The 22052-nt window shown below is 41.2% G+C and overlaps 1 protein-coding gene across 1 annotated transcript; it reads right to left on the bottom strand.

The window, feature by feature from the left end:
- Positions 1-7621: 7621 nt before the first annotated feature.
- On the bottom strand, positions 7622-16595 carry LOC138869681 (uncharacterized). Its single transcript, XM_070147322.1, has 2 exons — positions 16317-16595; positions 7622-8251 (listed from the first exon to the last, which is right to left on the bottom strand). The coding sequence occupies exons 1-2, from the start codon at positions 16593-16595 to the stop codon at positions 7622-7624; spliced, it is 909 nt and encodes a 302-aa protein (XP_070003423.1).
- Positions 16596-22052: the final 5457 nt, after the last annotated feature.

Raw genomic sequence — 22052 nt, 5'->3', positions numbered from 1 at the left:
TATCTTTTGACTGCATCAGAATTGATAGCCATGTCGACGCATCTTCCTTCGATATCTGTTAGACATAAAGCGCCGTTGGATAACACTCTGGTCACAACATAAGGCCCTTGCCAATTTGGGGCGAACTTGCCTTTTGCTTCGATCTGATGTGGGAGGATCCGTTTCAATACTTGCTGCCCTACTTCAAATTTTCTGGGGCGCACCTTCTTATTGTATGCTCTTGCCATTCTCTTCTGATACAACTGGTCATGACACACTGCTGCCAATCTTTTTTCATCTATTAAGTTCAACTGCTCCAGTCGAGCTTTGACCCATTCATCATCGTCAATACCGGCTTCAGCGACAATTCGAAGGGAATGAATTTCGACCTCTGCTGGTATTACTGCTTCAGTTCCGTATACCAACAAATAAGGAGTTGCACCTATGGAAGTCCGGACTGTAGTGCGATAACCCAACAAGGCAAAGGGTAATTTCTCATGCCATTGTCTAGATCCTTCTACCATCTTCCTCGGTATCTTCTTGATGTTCTTATTGGCTACTTCAGCTGCTCCATTCGCCTTGGGGCGATATGGGGTGGAATTGCGGTGTGTGATCTTAAACTGTTGGCATACCTCCCTCATCAAATTGCTGTTAAGATTTGCACCATTATCCGTGATGATCACTTTTAGGACCCCAAATCTGCAGATGATATGGGAGTGAACAAAATCCACCACTGCCTTCTTGGTTACCGACTTAAAAGTTTTAGCTTCCACCCACTTGGTGAAGTAGTCGATGGTCACCAGAATGAACCTATAGCCGTTGGTCGCTGCCGGCTCAATAGGCCCAATGACATCCACGCCCATGCGACAAATGGCTATGTGGCTGACATTGTATGCAACTCCATCGGCGAAGAATGGATCAGATCTCCGTGTATCTGACATTGATGGCATTTCCTCACGAAATTGATACAATCATGCTTCATAGTGAGCCAATAGTACCCTGCTCGAAGAATCTTCTTTGCCAATACATATCCGCTCATATGTGGCCCACAGACTCCAGCATGCATCTCTGCCATAACTGTCGTGGCTTGACCGGCATCTATACATCTTAACAATCCCAAGTCTGGGGTTCTTCTGTACAACACTCCTCCACTGAGGAAGAAACCGTTTGCCAAACGCCGAATGGCTCTTTTTTGGTCTCTGGTGGCCTGCTCCGGATATATCCCCATCTTGAGGTACTCCTTTATGTCATAAAACCATGGCTTGCCATCCATTTCCTCCTCTACCACGTTGCAATAAGCATGCTGATCACGAACCTGAATGTGCAATGGGTCAACATACATTTTGTCGGGGTGGTGTAACATTGATGCTAAGGTGGCCAATGCATCGGCAACCTCATTATGAATTCTTGTGATGTGTCTAAATTCCACTGATCGAAATCGCTTGCTCAGATCGTGCAAACATTGTCGATATGGTATGAGTTTCAAATCCCGTGTTTCCCACCCACCTTGAATCTGATGCACCAGGAGGTCCGAGTCTCCCAAGACCAAAACGTCCTGGACATCCATGTCTGCAGCTAGTCGCATACCCAAAATGCATGCTTCACACTCGGCCATGTTGTTGGTACAATAGAAATGTAGCTGAGCTGTAACAGGATAGTGACGTCCTGTTTCAGAAATGAGTACCGCTCCTATTCCAACCCCTTTTGCGTTTGCGGCTCCATCAAAGAAAAGCTTCCAACTTGGTTCCTCGGGTAATTCCAGCTCACCTATATGCATTACCTCCTCGTCTGGAAAATACGTCCTCAAAGACTCGTATTCTTCATCAACGGGATTCTCAGCCAAGTGATCGGCCAGCGCTTGGGCTTTCACGGCCGTCCTCGTCACATAGACGATATCAAACTCTGTGAGCAAAATTTGCCATTTTGCTAACCTCCCGGTAGGCATAGGTTTCTGGAAAATGTACTTTAATGGATCCAAACAGAAAATGAGATAAGTAGTATACGAGGACAAATAGTGCTTCAACTTCTGAGCCACCCAAATTAGGGCGCAACATGTCCTCTCGAGTTGAGTGTACTTGACCTCATATACTGTAAACTTCTTGCTAAGATAATAAATGGCCTGCTCCTTCCTTCCTGTAATGTCGTGTTGCCCCAACACGCAGCCAAACGAATTCTCAAGGACCGTCAAATAAAGAATTAATGGTCTCCCCGGCTCAGATGGAACCAACACAGGTGGATTGGACAGATACCCTTTGATCTGGTCGAAAGCCTCTTGACACTCCGCCGTCCAGTCTACCGCATCATCTTTCTTCAGCAGCTGAAATATGGGTTCACAAGTCGCCGTGAGTTGAGCGATGAACCTGCTGATATAATTTAGTATTCCCAATAGATTCATTACCTCCATTTTGTTCTTTGGCGGTGGCAAATTTTGGATGGATTTGATCTTGGATGGGTCCAACTCAATACCCCGTCGACTGACGATGAATCCTAACAGCTTTCCTGATGGAACCCCGAAGGCACATTTGGCCGGGTTGAGCTTAATATCATACCTTCGAAGTCTTTGAAAGAACTTCCTTAGGTCTGCTACATGGTCTTCCTGACGCCAAGACTTTATGATCACATCATCTACGTACACTTCAATTTCTTTGTGTATCATGTCATGAAACACAGTAGTCATTGCTCTCATGTATGTTGCTACCGAATGGCATTACCCGGTAGCAGTAAGTTCCCCAGGGCGTAATGAAGCCGTCTTTTCCGCATCTTCTTCGTCCATTAAGATCTGATGATATCCTGTATAACAGTCCACAAAGGATCCGATCTCACGCCCATCGCAATTATTGATCAAGATATGGATGTTGGGCAATGGAAAATTATCCTTAGGACTTGCCTTGTTGAGATTGCGGTAGTCGACACATACCCTGATTTTCCCATCCTTCTTCGGCACTGGTACTACATTAGCCAACCAATCGGGATATCGAGTGACCCGAATAACTTTTGCCTATAGCTGTTTGGTCACTTCTTCTTTTATCTTCACACTCATATCCGTCTTAAACTTCCTCAGTTTTTGCTTGACCGGAGGGTATGCCGGGTCAGTGGGCAACTTGTGGACCACTAGATCGGTGCTTAATCCCGGCATATCGTCATATGACCATGCAAAAACATCTTTGAACTCAATAAGGGCTTTGATTAATTCCTCTATGATGTTTGGCTCAATGTGGATGCTGATTTTGATTTCTCTGACATTATCTGCATCCCCTAGATTTATAGCCTCGGTGTCGTTCAGATTAGGCTTGGGTTTCTCTTCGAACTGGCACAATTCTTGGTTTATTTCTTCGAAGGCTTCATCCTCATCATATTCGGGCTCATCATAATTACCGATCTCGTGTATAATTAAGCTGGAGTCAGATTGATTTATTAGACTAGGTCGAAGATCCGTTGTTCATGCCATGTCATTAGAGCCAGTAAAAAGAGAACTATTCAGAAAGAGAAAAGAACAAAACAAAATTAAAATGAGACAAGAAAGGAGAATTTTATTAAAAATGCGGGATAACAGGGTTCACACTTTACAAAATAAAATGGGATTTGGATTACACCCTGGAATAATCCGAAAAACAAGAAAGAAAAATCAAAGCCTACTACCAGGACTCCCCTGGGTAGGAAGAGGAGTAACCGTCCAATTGTTGGTATTGGCCTTAGGCCCCACAAACTGTATGCCTGCTCTGCTGGAACCCTCTCCAACTTCTATTATATGGACATCAGCGAACAGCCTTTTGAAGCTCTGATTCAAATCCCCGTCCATCCCAATCAATGGTCCGAGAATTTTCGGGACAGGTGACCCCTTGGCACTCGCTCTAACAAAGGACCTAGAGAGACGCGGAATTGGTTTGGGAAGAACCCAAACTCTCTTCTTCATTTTCCGCGCTCGCTTTACATCTGCCACAGTAGGTTTGAACCCCAATCCAAAGGTCTCCAAATTCTTGGGCAAGGAGACAAGTTGAACAATCCCTTGAAGCTCAGCCCCCAGGCCTTTTCCTGGCACAAACCCATTACCCAGCATTTCTAAAACCATCATGACGGTTGCGGAAGCTACCCTGGGGTGTGGAATGCTTTCCCCCTCGGGATTCTTGTTTGCTGACACTGCATCGAAAATCTGGTAAACCCAGGGACCTTTGTCATCATTGGTTTCTATGAAGGGCACAATGGCGCCTCCCATGGTGCACGCAGTGTCTTCCCCATGCAAAACGACATCTTGTCTATCCCATTCGAACTTGACCATTTGATGTAAGGTGGATGGCACCACTTTGGCCGCATGGATCCACGGTCATCCCAACAAAAGGTTATAAGATACCGCGATATCCAATACTTGGAACTCCATAGTAAACTTAACCGGGCCGATGGTCAACTCGAGTACAATATCCCCCACGGTGGTCGTTCCACTTCCGTCAAATCCTCGGACGCAAATGTTGTTCTTATGGATCCTACCATGGTCAATCTTCAACTGGTTCAGGGTGGATAATGGACAAATATTGGCACTTGAGCCGTTATCCACCAACGCCCGAGTAACTGCCGAATCTTCACATTTGACAGTCAAGTAGAGAGCTTTATTATGTTCCGTGCCTTCCACTGGCAGATCATCATCAGAGAACGTTACCCTGTTTACCTCAAAAAATTTGTTGGCAATCGTTTCAAGGTGGTTTACTGAAATTTCATTGGGCACATGAGCTTCATTCAGTATCTTTATCAGGGCCTGGCGATGTTCATCCGAATGGATTAATAATGATAACAACGAGATCTGGGCTGGTGTTTTCTTCAATTGTTCGACCACGGAGTAATCCTGCACTTTCATCTTTTTCAAGAACTCCTCCGCCTCTTCTTCTGACACGGGTTTCTTTGTTACTGCTGGGTTAGACCTTCTCAACTCCACGGGAGCAAAACACTGTCCCGACCGAGTCAGCCCCTGCGCCTCACAACTATCCTCCTCCACTTGATTTCCCTTGTATATTACCACTGCCTTTTCATACTTCCAAGGCACGGCCTTGCTATCAATCATTGGCAATTGGACTACCAGCTTTATGATGGCCGGTTCCCTGCAGACTCCCTTCACAACGACTACGGGTGTGGATGATGTTCCCGATACCACCAATTTGGTTGGCTCTGGTTTCCTTATTGCGGTGGATGGACTTTTCCCTAATATCACCACTGGCTTTACATCTTCCCCCTTCAACTGTACCCCTGCTTCCCCATCAGTCGATTCTTCTTTCGGAGCAGCATGGATCATCATCACCGTCAGTGAGGGTTTCCTCGGCTCTCCTCCTTTGTACACCAACTCGATCATGTGAGCTTTGTGGTGTACTGGCAATGGGTTCTGGTTGATGTTGGGTGCCTCCGGCGTGTGGAGCTCGATCTTGTTGGCATCAATAAGATCTTGTATTGCATGCCTCAACCTCCAACATTTTTCGGTATCATGCCCAAGCATTCCTGAGCAGTACTCACAGCTTATCGATCGGTCCAAATTTTGGGGTGGGGGGTTTGGCCCCCTCGGCTTGACAAGACTCACCAAATCTAGCTGCCTCAATTTGTGGAACAAGGCGGTATAGGTCTCTCCCAGCTCAGTAAAAGCTCTCTGTCTCTGTAGCCTGTCATTTCTAACAGCTTGATTTCCTCGAAAGCCCACCCCTGGAGGGTTCCTGTATGCCCTTGGTGGAGGATAGGCATTTTGTGGTGGAGGGTATGTGTTCTGTGGAGGTGCATATGCATTTTGGGGAGCCGGCGCGCGCCATTGCGGGCGAACCGGAGGCTGAGTGTATGTTTGGTCTTGGTGCACGGAGAAGTGTGGTTCTTGAGGTGGATAGTAGTGTTGTGGCGGGTTGTATGGATAATTTGGCCTGTGGGGTCTGGGTTGGTTGTAGTATGGTTTGCCGGACCTGGACCAACCGCCTGTCTCAACCGTGGCGACTTTTTCTTTCTTCTTCTTTCCCAGCGCACCTCCCGTGCCGCTCTGAATAGCCTGGGTCGTTGCCTTGAGCGCTGAGTAATTCAGGATTTTATCGGACCTCAGTCCCTCCTCTATCATGACCCCTATATTTACTACTTCATTGAAGGATTTTCCAACCGTCGTCACCAAGTGACCAAAGTAAGTCGGATCCAGCGTTTGCAGGAAGTAGTCCACCATTTCTCCCTCTCTTGTGGGAGGATCAACCCTGGCTGCCTGTTCTCTCCAGCGGAAACCAAACTCACGAAAGCTTTCCCCAGGCTTCTTTCCAGTCCTCAGTAATGTGAGACGGTTAGGGACTATCTCAAGATTGTATTGAAAGTGACCCGCGAAAGCCTGCGCTAGATCATCCCAAGTGTACCATCTGCTGGGATCTTGTCTGTTATACCACTCCAATGCCGATCCACTTAAGCTTTGACCAAAGTAAGCTATCAGTAGCTCATCTTTGCCGCCCTCTCCTCTCATTTTGCTACAGAAGCCTCGCAAATGTGCCATAGGATCACCGTGCCCTTCGTATAAGTCAAACTTAGGCATTTTGAACCCTGCCGGGAGTTGGACGTCCGGGAAAGGGCATAGATCCTTGTAGGCCATGCTGACCTGGTTGCCCAATCCATGCATGCTCCTGAAGGATTGCTCCAGGCTTTTGAACTTCCTCATTACCTCATCCTGCTCTGTAACCTTAACCGACTTTTCAATCTCCGCCGGGACCTCCAAATGTGGATTATAGGTATGGGGTTCTGGTGCATTGAATGTGGGTTCAGGGGGATAGTACTGCGCATCATGAGCCTGAAACAACGGCTCACTAGTTATTCTTTGCAGTGTGGCTGGTGTGGGTCCCATAAAGGTGGGAACATTTGGTGTTGGGAGATGTTGATGGGGTAGTGGAGCTTTGGAATCATAGGTGCTTCTCTCCTGATAATAGTGGTGATTCGGGAAGCTTGTTGAAGGGCCAGAGTGAGGGTATTCCGGCATATGCCCTAGTGGCTCAGGGCTCTTTTGTACTTTAGCCAAGGCTAACTGCATCGCATTCATCTCCAATCACATCCTTTCTATCTTCTCCATTGCCTCTTTCAGCAACTGGCTTACTGGACTTTCTTCCTCGGCACTATTTTCTGAAGTAGTCATGATTATTGGTACATCTCTTTTTCCTTTTTCTTTCTTCCTCGGCACTATCCTGGCCTTTCCTTCTCTTTTTCCTTTTTCTTTCTTTCTTCTTTTTTTTTCTTTTTCTTTCTTTTTAGTGGCGGTCGAATCTTATGTGGATTGCCTACGTATCACGTCCCCGTGTGAATCAGACCGGGCATAGTTCTGCCACAAAGTAAAGATCAAAATTCTTTTGGAATCATTCAATTCATAACCAAAGTTTGCTATTACAAACTACTAATTTAAAATGAAGAAATAACAAAATACAGGTTCTAAAATTCTTAACATGACTTGAAAAAAACAACATATGGGAAGGTAATGGACCCATAAAGCCGACAAACAAAACTCGAACTAGGGATACATTAACGCTTTCAACTTAGGTGCTCGCGAGGCATCATTCGGCCTTTCCGTGGACTTTGGTGTAAGACCTCTCTGCAAGCTCTTCAACTCATTCATGATCCGGTGGACATAGCCCATGATGGAGGCAAGAAGGGTATCACGAGGTATTTACTCACATGCTACGCAACTCATGTAGATGTAGTGCCCAGTCTCATCAATCCTTCTTTGGATGTTGTCCCTTTCAACGAACAGTTGCTCTATTCGCCGGTTCTTTAGTCCCAGTATTTGAGCATTGTCGGTGAGTCGATCCTGAAACCTCTCCATTCGTTTTTCCATTCTGGCCATTAAATCATAACAGCGCTTTCTGTCTGTCCGAACATCTCGGGCTTGTTTAAGGACCCGCTCCTGAAGAGTGGAGTTTGTTTCTCTCAACAGTCCAATGCTTATTTCAGAATCCCTTATGACTTGTTGTAGATGCTTTCTCCGTGCCATTGATCCTTTTGCCCATCTGACCCGCATTCTTGCTATGCAAGCCTCGGATCTCTCCAAGTCTTCTCGGCTTTTGCTGACTTGATTTCTCAACTCTGCTATCAACCTTTCATCGGAACGACGTTTTTGTCGGTCGTTGTTACTCTTACTGACTTGGCGAATTCGGGCTTTCAGTGCCAGATTTTCTTTGGCTAATTTGTTCTTTTCACCCTGCTCTGAGGCGACTTGCACGTTGTTCTCAAATATAAGCCTTTCAATTTGTCGCTTAAGCTTTCCGATTTCAGCCCGGTAGCCTTCCTCTCTTACTAACTAGCCCCACTGTTCCTGCAAATCATCCATAAATTGTTGGACATGAGCTCTTTTAGCAGGTCTCTGACGAATCTGGAACCTTCTCCCGAACCAAACATCGTACTTTGGGTCTACCTCACCCTTAGCCAGTTCTCGAACCATAGTCTTGGGCTCAAGGAATCTACATTCATGCCACAGCTTTCTAATTTTTCCTTCGGGGAATACGGCTCCTGGGCTCAGCTTAATGGCGTGCTTGCTTAGATCCTCATCAGTGGGAATTACTTGAAATCTTCCTAGTTGTCGCAATACCCGATGATGAGCATATGGTTGGATGTTGCGAAGTCCCATCAAAAGAATATGACATTCCTTGGCCGCCATGTATATTACCTCAGTATCGGGCAACCACCCAAATGCCCATTCAATTTGGTCGGCTGTTGTTGACCTCAATCGTGCAAGCCATGCTTCGACACCTTCGGGGAATACAACGCCTGTCATCCGTTTCTCAAAACCGTTGATACAGTTTTCTTCGGTCAATCCGTGGTTAGTGTATCCCACTCGGTGATAGAGGTATTCTTGCATCCACAGCTGGAGTAACAGATTGCATCCCTGGAAGAAATTGCCTCCTTCTCGGCATATAGTTAAAGCCCGGTAGATTTCGGACAAAACCAAAGGAACCACAGTACTGTTAGTTCTTTTGATTGCAACATCAGCCATCCCTACAAGGCCTATCTCTATTTTCTTATCATTGCGGGGACAGACCACGATTCCCAGGAATGCTGTTATGAATGCCAAAGAACGTCTCGCCTCCCACTTGTTTCTGTTCCCAGCATGAATTAGTCCGAGGTTCGGCTTTTCAAAACCCTGAGGAGTACCATACCGTTGATATAAGAATTGGAGAGCACAACATCCTCTCGACAAATCATTATTTTGCACCTTCCGACTAATGCTTAGCAAATCCAAAAACCCGTGCGGAGATACTGGTCTTGGTGAAAGTAAATATTGTCCTCTTAATTTCCCATTCAATCTCGCATATCCGTCGATTTCCTCTAGTGTAGGCGAAAGCTCAAAGTCAACAAAACGGAATACATTGCGGGTTGGGTCCCAGAACGGTATTAGAGCCTCGAGGATATCTGTCCTTGGCTTGATATTCAGCAGATTGACAAAACCTCCCAAAATTCTTCCCACTATCTCTTTACTATCGCCTTCCAGATCATTCCACCACATGTGGAGTTGTAGAGGGACCTCTCTAAAGACTGAGAACATTTCATTTTGATTTGTGCTCATCCTGCACATTTATTAAGGTGATTAAAGAAAGAAAAACTTTTATTCGACTCAAAACTATCTATATTCCATTATTATTATTATTATTATTATTATTATTATTATTATTATTATTATTATTATTATTATTATTATTATTATTATTATTATTATTATTTAATTGAAAATGAAGGACTTGGTTTTTCAGATAGGGCCTTTCAGCGCTTCGGGGACGAAGACTTTGTTGTGTAGGTCTATCGGTAAAAAAATCACAAAAATGGTCGTTTGTGCAAATTCAGCCTTCCGGCGTCCCTTTCGGGAATACTCGGCTATTTATGGCCAAACAGCCTGACTCGATTTATTTTTCTGATGAAATTAATATTTGGCATATTTTGGTTATTTTAGCAAAAGGGGAGGTTGGACCCGTTTAGGGCTGCCTACGTATCTCACATCCGGTGAGAATCAAACCGGCGTATTTCGCCCAATTAACTGAACTATTTTAAAATAGGACCCCTTTTTTTTTCATTTTCGGCAGCAAATAACAAAACCACTTTCAAAGCATGACTCTTTTCATTTTTATTTTTTGCATTTTCATAAACTATTTTAAAAATAAGACTCTTTTTCATTTTTATTTTTCATGGCAAGACAAACTATTTTCCTTTTCTATTTTTGAAAACAAGACAGAACAACGACTCTTTTTTTTTATTTTCAACAAACAATAACACAACCTATTTTTCCCAAACTAAAAGACTCTTTTCTTTTTCTTTTTCTGCGATCAATTTCCAAAAATAAAGACTCTTTTTCTATTATTCCTTTGCTTTTAGTAAAACAAACTATTAAAATAAAATATTTTTTTAAAATTTCGGCAGAGTTTCGACACTATTTGGACATTGTTATTTTTTCAAAGCAGAAGATTAACCCTATACACTGCTATTTTTCTTTCTTTTTTTTTTTCAATTTTTTCCAATATTCAAAACCGGTCAGCATGCAAGTCCAAAGAAAATAAAATGCACAAGCAGTAAGTAGGATGCATCAAGATGGTCTTTTCTGTTTCAGGTTGCTATTCCTAGACGGACCCAACCCCTGTGTTGAGTCCCCTAAGTCAAAAATACACATGATGCAGATAAGCGTTCCTATTAGGGATCCGGCATGAAGTTGAGTTATTCTAGGTTCAGAACCTGGGTGTTTGTTCTAGACCTGGCTTACACGAGCGGACAACTCGAGCCGAGGGGGCAGCGTACCGGGAATACAGAAGCTTCACCGGCTTTGCAACTTGTCCGAACCTCGTTCTAAATTGGGATTTGACACTATACAGAAAAGAAGTTGTACGAAGTACACCCTTCTTCATGATTCAGAAGACTCAGAGAGGAGATGGGTTTCGGCACAGTTTATATACAGTTCACATAATATCAAAGCGGTAAAAGGCAACCAATTAGCACATTGAGGCTAAACATGTAACAAAATCAGATAAAACCAAGTATAACAATTCCTCTAAGCTCGAATTTCTAACCCTGAACCAGTGGTTCTGGGTCAGTATTGAATCCCCAGTAGAGTCGCCAGAGCTGTCACACCTCCTTTTTTCGCCGCCGTGAGGGGTGAAAGAGTTTTTCCAATTAAAGAACAATCGAAACGGGATTTGTTTATTTATTTCAGAGTCGCCACTTGGGAGATTTAGGGTGTCCCAAGTCACCAATTTAATACCGTATCGAGGAAAAGAATGACTCTGTATTACAGTCCGCGAACCAGAAATCCGGATAAGGAATTTTGTTAACCCGGGAGAAGGTGTTAGGCATTCCCGAGTTCCGTGGTTCTAGCACGGTCGCTCAACTGTCACATTCGGCTTGTTTATCTGATTTTATACAATTATGAGCTCATGTGCAAATTTTAACTCTTTACCGCTTTCATTATATTTTTAAGGAATGTGAACATCGTTTAAAAACATGTCTTTGGATTGCGTCACATGAAATGCACCCACAATCCGGATCATATTTTATTCAATGTTTTGGGATTTGGATTTGGGTTGCATGAAATGCACACCCGAGTTTAAGAAGGTAAGATTAATTAAATCGCGCCTAAATAGTCTAACGCGTTATTATCTTTGAAGAAGACAGTGAAATTCACTAAACAGTCCATCCCAAATTCTAAGTATTTATTATGAACAATTATTGAGGGCCCCGCAATTTGCATTTTTATTTGGCGAGGCTCGTCTCGTTTTATTTAAAAGGTCGTCCTATAGAGACTATGTTTTCTATTGAGTTTGTCTCTAATAATGAAAGAAGAAGAACGGTCCAACTTTATTTACATGCTTACAAGATAGTTATAGTCGGGTCCCAAATATGATTTGCCGAATTCGAAACATGGCCGCGTGCCTGGGCAGTCGTTTAGATATCATGGGCCCAGGCCCAACGCACATTGTATGGACTGGACCTGGGCCATTCTTTTTCTATAAGGGCCTGTTAGTTCATTCGACTCAGGCCCAACATTTATAAGGTTGAAATGGAAACTGTTGTTATTTTATTCTAATGGTACTGTTGCAAGTTATAGCGAGACAGCCTGCTAAATGGAGTAAGATTAACTAGCAATGGACCATTTAACACTTAACATGCGTTAGAAGATATGCTAATCACAAACACAGCTAAAATTCCAGATATCGCTTACTACATTCTCACTTCTTTTCTATCTACCAACATACATGCATAAGGTGATACCACGTAACCATACGCGAGGTTTAATTATACATGGTGACTGCCTTCATTATCCTAAATAGAAGATATGAACTATTATATATACAACTTTAATGTTCAATATACAGACTGAAACAAATTCGAAAAACTCAGCAAAAAAAATAGCTTCAACTCTTCATTTTTGTATTCATATTTCAACTTTCAGCTTACATTGACAATGTATCAGTGGTGTACCTGGTATAGGAAAGCAAAAGAAGAAGAGGAATGATCAGTGGAATAGTAGCATACACAGCAACAACAGCAACAAGAAAAGCAACACTCAGCAGCAAACAACCCAGCAGTCAGATTTTTGAAACCCAAACAAACCCAGCAGGAAAACCCAATAATAACCAGTAGGAGGAACCAGCGACAGGTTTAAACCAAACAGAAAATCAGTGAACTTTCAAACCAACAGAAATAGTGTTCAACAAGTAAAGAAACTAGGAATCCAACAGTGTCCCAACACAACAGACTGGTGCACGAAAGCAGTAATTTCTGATTTTGTCAAACACCCCAGAAAAACAGCCTCAAACTCCTTATGTGGAGTTTCAGCTTTAACACTCCATTTCTCTCAATTTCTGATGTCCAACCCTCTACTCTGTTATAAATGAGCCTATTTATAGGCAAAATATAGGCAAGCCCCAGACTGCCTCGTTCCCTTCAGACCTCAACTCTGCCTATACCCCTTAATTTCCCATTATCAGGTGTTTTGTGCCCAAGGTGGTATGGGCAGCTGACAACAACCAGCTAATCCCCCATCAATTTATTTTATTATTACTCAAATGTTATGGGCCTATTATAATACTCAACTAACATCTCATGCCATCAAGTTTTGTTCCCCACTATTGTATTAGTTTAATCATACTTCAGTACCCTACTGTCAGCCCAACTTAAACTAACCATTTTCTGATCTTTTCAAACGCCAAACTACCCCTTTTAACCCATGTTGTTACTGTTTTAACCTAAGCTTCAACAGCCTGAAATTTGAACTTCTGAAAGTTCAAACTCAAACTATCCTAAACTGAGTTCCAGCTATTATACTGCAGCTACAAACTATTCACAGATAGTTTCAAACAATCAGCTAAACGACAATGGTTCGATCAATCATATGAAGCTTATCAGAATCAGGACATTTGAACATTCAGTCCTATAAAACTAATCGACGACGTTTATCTAATCGACTTATACTAATTATAACGTAGAACAATCAGTCGATTAAACAAATAATACGAACAGGGTCCCAAATGGCTTCAGACAACTTTGCACAAAACAGAGGAACAACATGAATAGAACACTTGACGACACTGATCAAATCGAGTATGTATATCACCATAAGTATTAAACCATAAACAGAAGAATAGTCAACCAAATAAAAAGGTCTTACGAAGACGGAGGAAATTGAAAGAACACATCAGAAATACCAACAAACTAACTAAACATGTTAACAAACTCAAACGACATTCAAACAAAATAGAAAAGAAAAAGGAAAACTCACTGTGGAAGCTCAACAACGAACGACCCAGGCCTGAACTGGATTTGACCATTTGAGGTCGAACAGACTTTAATCGAGGTGTTCTCAACTAAGAACACTTCGATTAAGGTCTATTAGACTCCAATCCTCCGTTTAAACTGGCCGGATTCCCAAAGTTCTTGTGTTCTAGGGTTCGAACAGTCCGATTTGGGGCTTGAGGATTTGTGGGTAGATTCGGACCAAACCAAACTTGGTTTGGTCACGAGTAAGGGCAGGGTAATGACTGGTGTGAATCTTGGGTGGGTTGGTGTAGATCAGGGTTTGGCTCGAATCTTCAGAAGAAGATTCGAGACGGTGTAGGTTGATTCGAACCCAACAGTTTGCAGATCCGTGTCCAGGGGGTCGAGGTGCACTAGGGGTGTTAATTTGGTGGTCACCGACATCATTTCCGCTGGGTTTATGGTGAGGGTATGGAATGGCGGCGCTAGGGTTTGGCAAAGGGTATTAGGTTAGTCTCTTGAGAGAGACGATGGAAAGGGGGGGGGGTCGGATAGGGGGCGCTGGGTGTGATGAGGGGTTTATATATGGGACGTGGCAATTAACTTGAGCCGTTAGATCAAATGATCTCAACGGCTTGGATTAATTGGTGAGGGACAGGACGGGGTCATTTGGTGTAGAAACGGGATCGTTTGATTTTAATGAGGGGCTAGGTCGACCCGGGTAAGCAAGTCAGGTTACGAGCGCGATCGTGGACCGTTGGATGAGTATGGATGAACGGATCAGATCAAACGCCCTATGCGGCGTCGTTTGGGGGCGTCCCTGGAAGGCCTGGTTTTGGATTGGGTTATTGTATTGGTTTGGGCCTGCTTTCAGTTGAATTTTTGGCCCAAATTCGATATTTTCCTTCTTATAATTAAACAAAAATTCCTAAAAACCAAAATTAAACTACACAAATATTAATTAACACCTAACAACAGTTATCACACGAATTAAAACATTTAATAAAATTACCATGACAACAAAATAGAATAAAATGCCTATTTTTGTGATTTTCGCTTTTAAAAACCAAATTATGGTTAATTAATTCCTAAATGTACCATTAATTCCTAGATGCCTGCAACATGTATTTTTTTTGTATTTTTAACTAATTTAAAAATAAACATGCGCAGACAAAAATGCGAACAATACACGGAAAATAACACAAAACTCACAACAATTGCAAACAAACAAAAATTGTTTTATATTTTTTTTTTTTGGAATTTTGGGAGTAATTCTTATATAGGGCAAAAATCACGTGCTTACAATGATTGTGAACTGAATGATGAAAAAAAACAGTTAGTTCCACTAAGGCAGAAAATATAGATTAATTATAGATATTATGAAGGTAAATGTAGCAACATAAAAAACTGAAAAAATACCTTAATCCACTCAGGCTTGATCATCTTCTCTTCAAAGGCAGTTAACAAAATCTGCCCCTTAGTAACTGACCATCTTAATATGCGAGGTATTGAGTCAGAACACCTCGTAGCAAGCTCTGTGCTGACGGTCGAGCAACACTCATAAAGTCATACTTGCAAGGCTAATGAGCATCCTCGTATGAGATAAGAATGTAAACGGGGATTTAGACGATGCCTAATGGATTCCATAACCTGATTGAACGATTTAATACCCTATGAGTATGACTCAAACTGACCAGACTCTACCAAATAGGACCTAAAGTTGTCTATAAAATATACATGGTCTTTGTCATAAGGGCAAACAAAAAATTCAAAAAGATAAAAAATGCACAACTTGACTGCATCCTCATCGTTTATCCAAGATCTATTTGTTACTATGTTTTTCAAATACCACTTCTCTACTCTCTTTTTGTTAGGAAAATAGTTATTCATTAACTTGCTAACATAACTAGAAGTATATCCATAATCTGTAAACTGATTCACACAATTTAAACCAGTAATTAAACCAAACTCTCTCAATAAAATTCAATTTTCCCCCTTCAAGTGGACTGAAAAAAATGATTCATTAGACTTAGACAGTTCATACTTCATCAGAAGATGAATTGCTTGGTTTTGCATGCAAATGGAGGGGAGAGACAGTAAGTAACCAAAACAAGTGTTTTTAAAAAGCTTTAAAGTGTGGAATCTAAGCACCCCATAATCCACATTATGCGGGGCAAAATAATGTTCATTCTGCACAAAATGATAAATTATTTCACATTAGTAAACTGCATAAAAATGAAGCATTAATCTACATATTATCTACATATAACTACACAATCACTACACAAATAGCTAAAAACAAATCAGGAAGAAAAAATACATACAAATCTGCTTCAAAAAAATACAGCCTACCCACACATATAACTACAAAACACTACAACACATCTACAAATATAAACATTATCTACAAAAATGCAGAAAGAAAAAAGTAACTACAGCTCTGTTTCAAAATTTAAAAGCTAAGGACAATATAACTACAAAATAACTACAATTATAAACTGTAGAAAATCACAACTACAAATAATCTACAAAATTAAGACAACTAATCTACAATTTACCAAAACACTTAAAACAGAGATTTTTACATCCAAAACAAAACTAAAAAACTAGAAACGAAAATAATAAATGTTTACCTTCAACAATTTTTTTTTCTGAACCAATTTTGGGAGCTTTTTGGATTGTTTCTTCGTTTTTTGTTTTGAGGAAGGTGGAGACAACTTGGGTTTTTTAACAGTTGGAATTTTAGGGACATCTTCAGCAAAGTCGTTATCTACACATACCTCTTTCCCATTTCTTTTGAGTTGTTTGCCGTCTGGTGTAGCACTTCCTCCAACATCTACATCGTGCATTTGCTTTGTTCTCATCTCGGCACGGATTTGTCTAAGAGATGAACTGTGAGTAGTAGGTTCCATTGCATGTGTAGATTTTACTTGTTTTTGTGGTGATTTTGGTGTTAAAACATCCAAATCGAAAGAGGGGATATCACCTGCTGTAGATTTTTTAGTTATTTTTTTGGGAGATTTGATGTTCTTCATGGTTTAACTTCAACTTGACTAAAGATGAGAACGAATTTTGTAGAATGATAACTTCAATATTTGGTGAATTTAAGTGGAGAATAATGAAGAACGTGGGTAGCTTTTGTTCTGTAAAGAAGAAAACAGACGCTAAACGTGGGGGAGTGAAGGGTAAAGGTAAAACGTGGTGGTGGTGGTGGTGGTGGTGGTGGGGGGGGGGAGTTACGGGTAAAGGTAAAACGTGGGGAGGGGGGTTGAGCTGAAAGGAAAGAGAAACGTGGGAATATACGGTCCTATAATTATGCCTCATATAAATGCCCCATTAATTATATCCCTATTTTAAATTATGGTATATAATGGTAATTTAGTATATTAAATGTAATTATATCTAACCTTAAACATTGAGGGTAATAAGGTTTCATATGTGGCATAGGGTAAAAATTCCTTATAAATATCTATTTGTGAACCCAATTATTATTGTATATTAATTTGAGATTGCGACAGGAACACATAAACATGAAATCCTGGATCCGCCTCTGCTCACAAGAAGAAATTAATATATAGTATATAGTAGTATTAATTTTTGCCTTCCGTTGACTTTTCAATCTACAAATCCTACAGAAATGATCAGAATTGGGAAAGGGGGTGGATGTATAAGGTGCTTAATATCTCTAGCTTTATAGAAATAGGTGAGAAATTGAGTTTTTAGTTTGTAGCAATAAAATAATAGGTACGTAGACTGATATATATATATATATATATATATATATACAATTTCAATTGTAAAAATTACGTGAGCGCAATACTCTGTATATTGAAGTTTGACCATGAAATAAATTTTTAGTTTTAAGTGAACTAAACTTTTCAAGTTGAAAATGGCGCACGTGTATGTATTTCATCCCAATTTATCTCCATTTTTTTTCTTTCAAGCTCCGTAAGAAATCATGTGTTGACACTTGCTAAAATGGGTTAGAGTGAGAAACTCTAGCCTCTCTCTAAAAACAAATTCCATCTTCTTCTTCCCCAAACTCTAAGATATGCTCCTCAATACTTCTCATGCCCACCCACTCAATGACCTAAGCAACATGGAAACTTCATCAAACAGCATGAGCGGAGATACCACATCTCCAACTAACATGAGCCTCAACTCTACCTATCCAAATACGTCCCAAACAAGCATGAACCCTAATACCACCAAAACATCTCAACCACCGGAAACTGTGCAATACCATAAAGAAAAACCATCATTCCTAAGCATACTAAACAATAACCCTACTTCCAGCAACCTTTCAAACAACATATGCGTCGAAAATGACATAAACATGGACCTGTTAACCACGGATGAAACTGAAAATCCTTTCCTCGAAGAAGAGGAAGATATGTTCATTCCCATAACCTCTGAAGATAAAGAGAGATTATATAAGAACTGGGAAATAGCCCTTATAGTTAAGGTCTTTGGGAAAAGAGTTGGGTACAATTCCTTCAACGTAAGCTTCAAGCGATTTGGAAGCCAAACAAAACTATTTTCCTTATCGACCTGGGATACGACTACTATCTTATAAAATTTAACAAACAAGAAAATTACAATAAAGCTCTTCACGAGGGTCCTTGGTTCATAGGAAACCAGTTTCTCACCATAAGAAAATGGGAGCCTAGATTTGTAGCATCGGAAGCCTCACTAACATACTCGGCTATTTGGGCTAGACTACCTGAACTTCCTACGGAATTTTATGACTATGAAATCCTACAAAAAATAGGGAACAAGCTAGGAGAACTCATACGTATTGACACATGCACCTCCTCAGCCCTTAGAGGAAAATATGCTCGACTATGCATCCTAGTACCAATCGAAAAACCTTTAAAGACTCATATAATACTGGGTAAACACTACCAGAAAATAACGTATAAAGGCTTCAACGTCTTATGCACAAACTGCGAACGCCTAGGACACAACTTAATATCCTGCCTAAAGAAAATAATAGAGACTCAAAATAATAATACCATGCCCAGTAATACCAAAAAAACACCACAGGATATTGAGTCCATCGCTACAAAGGTTGAAAATTGGACCATAGTCTCTCATCATAGAAGGAAAATGAAGCTGGACCTGGAAAAACATAGTACCTTGAATCCCAAACCTCCCATGCATCCTACTGTTGAAAAACATAGCCCACATGTCTTGAACAACCCTCAGATGAAAATGGACTCTCACAAGGTCTTAGGGCATTTACCCACCGGACAAAAGACACCCTCCACAAGCATCCTGTCTCAACACAATAGTAAAACCCTTCTACCCCAAAAGTCCCTAGCAAATCATAGGTCTGCTACTACATCAACTACTCTAACCATGATACCCTCTACAAGTGACAAAGACCTTCCCTTTTACATGAATAAACCCCTGGACAAAGACCTTAGCCCTACAAAAGAATATCATCCAACCCTTGCTACCCTACCTAGTAACAAAACCAGCCCATCAAACGAGGCTAACAACTTTGTCACGGAAATCTCGGTACAAAAACACCCGTCCCCCTTTTCCTCTATGGACTATGAAGTCCCATCAACTATACTACAACTCTTAGGTCAACAACTAGGCTCTACCATCTCTAGTACATCAAATAATAACGGTTACACAACTACAAGCAATAGGTTTCTCCATTAGAACCTACTCGTCCCTCACATCAATCTCCCTCCCCAATGTCCTTAGATTCAAACCAAATCACTCCCCTTGACATAACCCCAGTCGTAGGAATTAATGACCACATTAATGAGCCAAGCCTCTTAAATTATCTATTGGTTACTTCATTAAACCATATTAACAATTTAAAACCCATACAAGACCCTCCCTCGACCAGTAAGAGTGATCCTAACACAAGCTCAAGTTCAAACAACATTTCCACCAAAAATGCCAAGGCTTCCAAACAACTACCACAGGAGAAATGTAAGAACAAGGAGGAATGTTTGGATACGGGAACAACACCAAAGACACAATCATGCCTTCAACCCACCCCAATCGACTCCACAACCACCCCACCCACCAACTCTCTTCACAACCCTACCAATTCAACCAAACCACACTCCCAAGAGTTGGTTGGAACAAGGTCTAATAGGACACGGACTAAGCATGAGCTAAAGGATCAATGGGGAGGATATAATCATACAAATAGAGGACCCATGTTACTCGGCTCAAATAATAGCGGAAGGGATGAGAATAGCCATGGGGAACATAATAAACAATCCTTGGATAAACCATGCACTAACCCTTCATCAAGGAATGCCATCACCATGGCTTTATCTTGCATGGCAGAACCAACAACCATGGAATCCTCGCCAACCATTCAATCTTCTCAACACACACTCACCCCTCTTCCCAAATATCCAATCTCCCCCAAACCCAGCTCCCCTATTCCAGACCATGCATGGCACGACCCCAAACATGCATGGTCTAATACCGAGCCACCAAGCTGCCCACAACACCCCAGCAACACCCCCCTCACCTATACACCAGAATTACCCACCTAACATGGAGAGAGAGTAGGAGGAAGAAGAGGAAGACAGTCCAATGGAAAGGGTGGTAGAACACGGAGTACTAAGGTCACCAAAAATCCTAGTGTTCAAAGAAAGAAAATAAAAAAAGTTCATCTTAAGTTGCCCGCTGGATTTGAGGAAATACTCAATAACTATAAAGAAATTGAGGACTCCGGGATCTACCAATATGCAATGGTGTTGGTCCTGACAATTTTCTCCAATTTTTGGATGAGCCAAGAAGGAATATCGAGCAGGGGGAACTCCCCTCCCAACCGGGAGATGAGTTCAAACAATAGAAACATAAGTATGAGTTTTATCTCTTGGAATTGTCGTGGAGCAGGGAATGCTGATTTCCGAAGAGCCTTTAGATCCATGCTTGATTATCACAAACCTAGTGTGGTTGCACTACTAGAAATAAGATTATCTGATCATCATGTCATCATGGAGGATTTTGGATTTTCAGGTCTAGCACAGGTTGCGGCACAAGGAAACTCGGGAGGAATGACACTGATGTGGAACAGTGATGAAGTCAATGTGGACCAAATAGGGGGAACAAATCAAGAAATCCATGCTATGGTGAAGGTAAAAATCCTTCCTAAAACTTGGTTATGCTCAATTATTTATGATAGTAGCTTACTAGAGGAAAGAATTACTCTTTGGAATAACCTAAAAACAGTTGCTAGCAACTATAAAGGACCCTAGTTAGTATTAGGAGATTTTAATGATTTCACTAGAGCAAGCGAGAAATTTGGAGGCCTCCCTATCAATAACAATAGAATTTCTAAGTTTATTAATTGACTTAATACTTGTAAATTAATAGACCTAGGTTTTAAAGGCCCAAAATTTACCTGGTTAAATAAGAGGAAAAAGAATAAAAATGCTTTCATTATGGAAAGACTTGACAGATTTGTAGCCAATAGTGAATGGATCAGTATGTTTCCTGAAGCTTGTGTAAAACATCTCATAAGAACCCATTCTGACCACTGTCCCATACATCTTGACATTATCAAAAGACTCAGCCGTAGCAATAATATATTTCGACTAGAAACCATGTGGTTATCCCATCCCACTTTTAAGGGATTAGTAATGGACTGCTGGCAAATCAGCTTAATATATCAACTGCTATTAACAACTTCACTAACAAAGCCACTGCCTGGAATAAAGATACATTTGGAAATATCTTTAAAAAAAGAACGAAATCCAAGATAGACTAGAAGGTATTCAAAAATCTCCAAATTACACAACTAGCACCTTCATGTCTAACTTAGAAAATGAACTACTAGAAGAATTACAAAAAGTCCTCAAACTGGAAGAGGAATTCTGGAAACTGAAATCTAGAATCCAGTGGATCCAAGATGGTGATGCCAATACAAAAATTTTTCATCTCACAACGCTGCAAAGAAGAAGGAAAAATAGGATTTTTAGCATTAGAGATGAGGCTGGTAATTAGTTCCACAACCCAAAGGAACTTACCCATATCATAACAAATTTCTATAAAAATCTATATACCACTAACCATACTTCCTCCCAAAAAATACTGATATACACGCATGCCCTATCCTCAATTACCCCAACTGACCATTCCCCCTCACCAGAGAGCCTGATGAGGAGGAAGTAAAGAATGTCCTTTTCTCTTTTAAACCACTAAAGGCACCTGGACCGGATGGTATCCACCTTTTTTTCTACCAAAAATTTTGGGGAATAACTAGCAACCTTCTGGTCAACTTCTGTAAAGAATCCTTCACAAAGAAAAAAATGACTGATGACATGAATAGTACCTACGTTTGTTTAATACCAAAGCATCAGAATGCTGAAACCTTAAGGCAATAT

The sequence above is a fragment of the Nicotiana sylvestris genome, chromosome 5 (assembly GCF_000393655.2).
Source record: "Nicotiana sylvestris chromosome 5, ASM39365v2, whole genome shotgun sequence".
NCBI classification, from domain to species: domain Eukaryota; kingdom Viridiplantae; phylum Streptophyta; class Magnoliopsida; order Solanales; family Solanaceae; genus Nicotiana; species Nicotiana sylvestris.
The sequence above is the reverse complement of the archived record's forward strand: the minus strand, read 5'-3'. Positions and strand labels throughout refer to the sequence as shown.